The sequence below is a fragment of the Myotis brandtii genome, unplaced genomic scaffold, assembly GCF_000412655.1.
Source record: "Myotis brandtii unplaced genomic scaffold, ASM41265v1 scaffold63, whole genome shotgun sequence".
Taxonomy (NCBI): Eukaryota; Metazoa; Chordata; class Mammalia; order Chiroptera; family Vespertilionidae; genus Myotis; species Myotis brandtii.
Genome location: NW_005370411.1, coordinates 1,293,549 through 1,300,228, shown reverse-complemented (window position 1 = coordinate 1,300,228; position 6,680 = coordinate 1,293,549). Strand labels below are relative to the sequence as shown.

General features: G+C 41.0%; 1 protein-coding gene across 1 annotated transcript in view; it reads right to left on the bottom strand.

Moving 5' to 3' along the window:
- Positions 1-6,680, bottom strand: part of LOC102255541 (ephrin type-A receptor 6) — a 994,071-nt gene that overhangs the window by 15,207 nt on the left and 972,184 nt on the right. The window contains exons 16-17 of the mRNA XM_014528319.1: positions 5,997-6,190; positions 3,671-3,742 (exon numbers count right to left, since the gene is read on the bottom strand). Of these exons, the coding sequence (XP_014383805.1) occupies positions 3,671-3,742; positions 5,997-6,190 (266 nt within the window). The remainder of the gene's footprint in view (positions 1-3,670; positions 3,743-5,996; positions 6,191-6,680) is intronic.

The following is a 6,680-nucleotide window of genomic DNA, read 5'->3' as shown; positions in this document are numbered from 1 at the left end:
ACTTCTAGGAATATATCCCAAGAAACTAGAAACACCAATCAGAAAGGATATATGCACCCCTATGTTCATAGCAGCGCAATTTACAATAGCTAAGATTTGGAAACAGCCTAAGTGCCCAGCAGATGAGTGGATTAAGAAACTGTGGTTCATCTACATAATGGAATACTATGCTGCTGTAAAAAATAAAGAACTCTTACCATTTGCAATGGCATGGATGGACTTGGAGAGCATTATACTAAGTGAAATAAGCCAGTCGGAGAAAGATAAATATCACATGTTCTTAGTCATATGTGGAATATAACAAACAACATAAACTGATGAACAAAAATAGACCCAGGGACATAGAAACATCAAACAGACTGTCAAACCTCAGAGGGAAGACAGGGGAGGGTATGTGTGGGGGGAAGAGATCAACAAATGAACTCATATGCGTATATGCATAACCCATAGACACAGACAATAGGGTGGTGAAGGCCTGGGGGGAGGGGCGGAGTAGGAGAGATCAATGGGGGAAAATGGGACATATGTAATACTTTCAACAATAAAGATTAAAAAAAAAAGAAAAGAAAAGTGGTGGTTCTAGTTCCTAAGAGCTAAGATATTATAAGATCCTTAGCTATGGTCCAATAGGTAGTAAAAATATTTCTCAGTGCCTTGGCCTGAACAGAATATGATTTTTGTGGCAAGTGACTATCAAAGACTGGTCCATCTGATCAGCAGCTGCCCATCCCTGGATGTCACCTTTTTAAAGCTAATGTTGTCAAGGAGCCCATAATCTGTAAAATTCTTTGTCAGTGACATTCTGGGGATCTGGAGCAGAGATTGTAGGAAAGTGTTATTTTCCTATTACACTGCAGCGCTGTGCGAAAGAGCATTGGCCAGCTGACATCAACATACTCTCAGTAGGCTGCAGTGGATGGAGGAAGCGAGTGGGGTTGAAGAGGTGGGAGAATGAATGTGTAGGACAATGTGGATGGGGCTGGGAAGGCGGGGCTGGGTGAACGAACACCCATATAGCCATCAATCCACTTCATGCTATTAAACTACTGGACCCAAGATGTAACTCTGGACTCTGGGACTAAGCTTGACTTGGGGTTGAGAGTAGTTACCAATTTGATCATGAAGGTCAGGGAAGAGGGAGCAAGAGGTGTTCCTGCTGCCATTGTCCACATAGCCTTGGCCTCAAACTGGGCCTTTTCTCCCAGGGGCTGTGCACCATGTGACAGCTACAAATAATTCTTTGAAAGGAGATTATAGGGCAGAATTATAGAATAAATTAAAGTGAAAAGAGTATGAAATTCACACATATGAAAGGATAACTGCCTATATTATAAAGGTGTTTTTGCAAAATTATTTTTTACAATCAATTTAAGGTTGTAGTTACAATAACACTATGCTCACTAATATATCCATACACCTTCTTGAGTAGGAGAGAAAGCAAGAAGTTTGGGAACTGCACAGAGCTCTGAATGCTCCCATGGGAGTGTGTCAGGTCCAGGACTATCAGCATTATTTAGAGATGCTGCTCAAAATAATGAAAGCCTTCTCTGCCCAACATTATTTCTGTTGGGCATGTCTTTTGAAAGGAAATATTAAAGATATAAGGTTATGAAATTTCCACTCTATGTTAGTATAAAATTATTAAGCTGTGGATTTCGCAGCCTTCCTCATCCCCCTTTGTTGCCTTAATTTCTTCCCCTCTTACTACTCTGTTAAGAGAAGGTTAAAATCTTCTCAGGTGAATTCTTGAGAAAAAGCAATTAGAGTGGAATAAAAACCATGGGAACCTAGAGGATGAGAGAGTTGTGTCAGTATAAAAGTGTGAGAGAACCTTGGGAGTTTGGGGATAGTAGAGAAGAGGCAAGTGCAGGAGAGTTTAATAAGAGTCACTGTGGGTTATATACTTAGACTTCTTTCCCAGGCTGAGAGCTCTATGGGAGGAAAGACTGAAATTCTGCACTCTGTCACATTTCCTTAATCCAATATCACTCTGGGACACACAACTGGGCTTTGGCACTTGGGGGACGGAGGGGCAGTGCCACAGTTTTCTAAGCATAAAACAAATGAGGCATTCTTTACCTAACATTCTTACCCTTATCTACCATGTCTCTTCTCCCTAAACAGTCTCAGTGCTTTGGGATCAGGGACAGGGTGAGTGGGCAGCAGTGGAGGTGAGGGGGTTGACAGGGGATCCCATTCATGCTATTGGGAAAATAATGCTGATAAAATTCAGGCACAATACCTTTAGAACACTGGTTCCTTTGGTTTCTCAAACAAAAGGATGTTAAGGGCAACAGCAGTAGTGCACATGTCTGTGTCAAGGACAGCAAATCAGTAACACAAACTTCCATTTGGTCTCCCACAGATTAGACTTGAGGACTGAATCAAACTGCCAACTGTCTATACCAGTGGTCGGCAAACTCATTAGTCAACAGAGCCAAATATCAACAGTACAACGATTGAAATTTCTTTTGAGAGCCAAATTTTTTAAACTTAAACTATATAGGTAGGCACATTGTTATTAACTTAATTAGGGTACTCCTAAGCTGGCCTTTGCTAAAAACGTCCTCAATCTGATTGAAGTACGTTCGCTGAGGTCGACCCCTTCCAACTCTCCCATCCACACTCGTCTTGCATACTTGTTTCATCTATCTCCTTTTGTTCATCCTCTCTATATGTCCAAACCATCTCAACATACCTAAAAAAATGTTTCATTTTATAATAATAAAGCCACCAACACAAAATAATTACAATTCTTAAATTGATGACAAAAATACCTGTAGGATTTGCAGCTGGTTGGAAAAATACAGGTAACTTTATGCTTCGAGTAGGTACTTTTGTCACCCGCGCGATTTGCGGACACGACTAGCACTAACCACTGCACATGAGACTGCTGACTGACTGGCTCACTCAACTCGTGTATGAATCGCGTGCGCCTCCCCAGCGCTGCGTATCCCGCGGCCCGCCTGCGCCGCGTCTCACACCCCCCACTTCTTCTAACACCACTTCTTCAAAATAGACTTGCCCAGGCCGAAAACCGACTTCTGCACATGGGCCACGAAGTTTCAATCGCACTGTACGTGCGCTCCCGCACGTGGTATTTTGTGGAAGACCCACACTCAAGGGGCCAAAGAGCCGCATGTGGCTTGTGAGCCGTGGTTTGCCAACCACTGGTCTATACTTATTAAAGCACCAACTTCTGGCCCTCATGTAGCGTGCCTCCGGGAGCCTGCCATTCACTGACCTGCGCACTCATTACCGTACATCCCACTGAACCTTAGACCAGGGGTCCTCAAACTACGGCCCGTGGGCCACATGCAAATACAAATATTGTATTTGTTCCCGTTTTGTTTTTTTACTTCAAAATAAGATATGTGCAGTGTGCATAGGAATTTGTTCATAGTTTTTTTTTAAACTATAGTCCGGCCCTCCAACGGTCTGAGGGACAGTGAACTGGCCCCCTGTTTAAAAAGTTTGAGGACCCCTGCCTTAGACCTCTGGCCCTCAGACAAGGAGCCCTCATCTTGATTTCAACTCTTATCATTTTGACTTTTGGTATTTTCTCATATTAGATTCTTCATCAGTATTTTCCAAATGTGATGAACATTCATAATCTTGAAAAAGCAGGAAGAAATTGTTTTATCTCTTTCTTCAAAAAGAAGGCTCTTACCTGCCTGCTTGTATAGCCACAGAACAGCTGGAGAGCTCTGCTGGGGGGCACTGGCTGTGGGGTCCGGCGACCCTATACCATAACGAGAAGCCCAGAATAAATGATTTCAGTTTATAGGTGCCAATGTTCTTTCATTAACGCAGACTCACTCCATGAGCCCTTTCTGCTAGCTCTTTCTCCTCAATGTTAAGGCATGCCTGACTCTTCCACAAAACATATAAAGACATTATCTCTAACTAATTCTCTTTCTCTTCAGAGACAGGTTTCTTGAAAAACAAAAACAAAACCAGACTTGTACTTTATATTGCTCTTCTTTCTGACCTCATATTCCTTCCTCCTCCATTGCAATCTGTCTTACACAACTTTATTGAAAATGCTCTTGCAAAGGCTGCCCATGAACACCTGAGCATCTTGTTGCTCAGTTGAACAGTGTGGTGACTGTGGGGGCAGGGAAGAGGAGAGGCACAGCAGCGTAGGGGGTTGTGGTGGTGGAAGAGGGTATATGGGGGATAAGTGGGGAACAAATAAATTCGATGGATATACTTCACCTTCTATCTTCCCGAAGCTTTGTGGAGCCTTGGATCTCACTCTCCTTGAATCTCTCTCCCTTTCTGGCTTCCATGATACCACTCCTCCCCTGCTTTCCTCATTACCTACCTGGCTCTTCTTCTTCAGGGTCCATTGCACTCTCCTTCAGTTTATTTCTTAAATCTTGGTGTTCCAGAGGATTGCATTCTATTCCTGTTAATTTGTATTCTTTATATTCTCCATGGTTTACCTTAACTACATTTAAAGCTTCAGCTATAATCTATATGCTGATGATCTTCAAACCTACATCTCTAGCCTAGATCTTTTCACCTGAGGTTCAATCTACACATATAACTGCCTATAGGACCTCTCTGCTCAAAGTGGTCTCATTTCTATTCCAAAATCTTGCCCTTCTTAGTGGTAATAGCATCAACCAGCTTGTCTAAGAAAAAAACTTGACAAATATCCTTGATTCTTTTTTCTCCTCCTCTCACTATATATTCAATCAATGACTAAGACACATTTTTTTTCTTGCTTAATAATAAATCAATTTTTAAAACCTCCTGACCCCAAGCCTATTCCCATTTCATAAGTCAGGCCATGATTTTTTTCTAGCTTGTATTGCTGCAAATATATAATTGTCTGTTTCCAGTCTCCTTGTATTTTACTCCCAGTCTACATCACCCCTCGAGTGATTTTAAGAAATGCAAATATAATCTTGCCATTTTCTTGCTCAAAAATCTTCAATGGCTGCCAAAGCTTTTGTGATAAAATCCAGAGGGCCTTCCAACCTCCCACCCACCCTTACTTTACAGCTTCCTGGGTTGGACTGCTTTAGGGAAGATGGCTAGAGTGAAAGCTTAATCTCTGGCTATTTCATGCTTGGCTTCACTTTACTAAGGATGCCAATTAGTGATTTAGAGGTGAACGCATGTGCTCTGCTTGAGCTCAGGCCTGTTTCAAGCAGTCCTTGAAGAGCCTCCAGCCTTACTGTTACTAAAAACCGTGCTGACTTGAACTTGTGACCTAAAGTTAAATATCTGTGTATCCTGCTGGGCATCCCCCGAGCCAGGAAAGTGAGTTTTGGAAAGGCTTTGGTTACTTTTAAGTCCAATTTGGCCTAAATAAAGAAATATATGTTCAACTTAATAATATTTTCAATGTAATAATTTCAGACACAGATGATAGTATTTTTTCCTTCTACGCTCTCCCTTCTTATAATTGCTTTTCAGAGAGAGGTGAGTGGATCTTAACTTTTATAAAATGGGATACGAGTGCCTTCATTTTCTTGTCTTTCTCTGGCTTTAGGAATGGAAAGTAACAACAGCTGGGTGTGATCATATCAGCAGGAAACATCCTTGCTCCTGGCAGGTTCACAAATTGCTCATCTTGCCTGACATTTCAAATAGAGGGACAGAACATACATAAAACGAACAAGAAAATTAAAGGGGCTGCAGGCATGCACATATTCTACTTATAAAAGTAAGGAAGGATCAGTAAGTAAAGGATATGTAAATACCAGAAACCCACACAGGACAAGTATAAAAAATTTCACAAAGATTTGATATGGAGAAAAGAAAAGGGGAACCTATTTTCTTGTGAATAAAAAACAACACAATTTTCTAAAATGTTAATACATTCCTTTGCAGCTGTTAAGTAAAATATAGTTCATACACCATTTTCTAAAAGGTTGACAACTAGGTGGTTATCAAGGCAAACTTCCTCTTCTCTGTTAGTCTGTCTATAGCCTGAAAGAAATTGATTGTCAGGGGAGAAAAATCAACTCTATGCATCTTACACAAGGATGTCTTCCACCAGGGTGTGAAGGGCACTGGGATTGCGGATCAGTTTGTCAAGGAAGCTGACAATGTCAGTAAATTTTGGTCTGTGATTTCTCTCCTTCTGCCAGCAATGGAGCATCAGCTGGTGCAGAGATGCTGGACAGCCCATGGGAGCTGGAAGTCTGTAACCTTCTTCAATGGACAGAATGACCTAAAGGCAAGCATACACAGGTTATTCTCTTACTTTGTGGGACAGATAATACATATGCTAAGTTATAATTCCTTTTTACTAGTATATAGGAAGTAAAAGCCAAAATACTGGTAAATATGAAAACTACTTGTGAATTCAAATGGTCCAGACAAGGTAAATACAAAAGCTGTGAAGGAAAATGGCAAATATCCCCATAACATCCTCTAATCCCTCTGAGAGGAAAATGTGTCTTTTAAACACGTGGTGTACAGAAGGGAGGTTAAGTTTCATCACAATGTCAAGAAATAGTTTTTGTGTGGTTTAGCTGGAACATCTCAAAACTCATTTAAGACATCAGAAAGTCAGCATAAGATTGATACATTTAGTGCAAACCATGTGTAACAAATGTTTTGAGTAAAATGTACTTCTGGTGAAGCACTGAATTCCTGAATAATTTTTTTATCCTTTAATAATAAGTCCATGTGTATTCTTTTCTAGTTATCATTTCTTC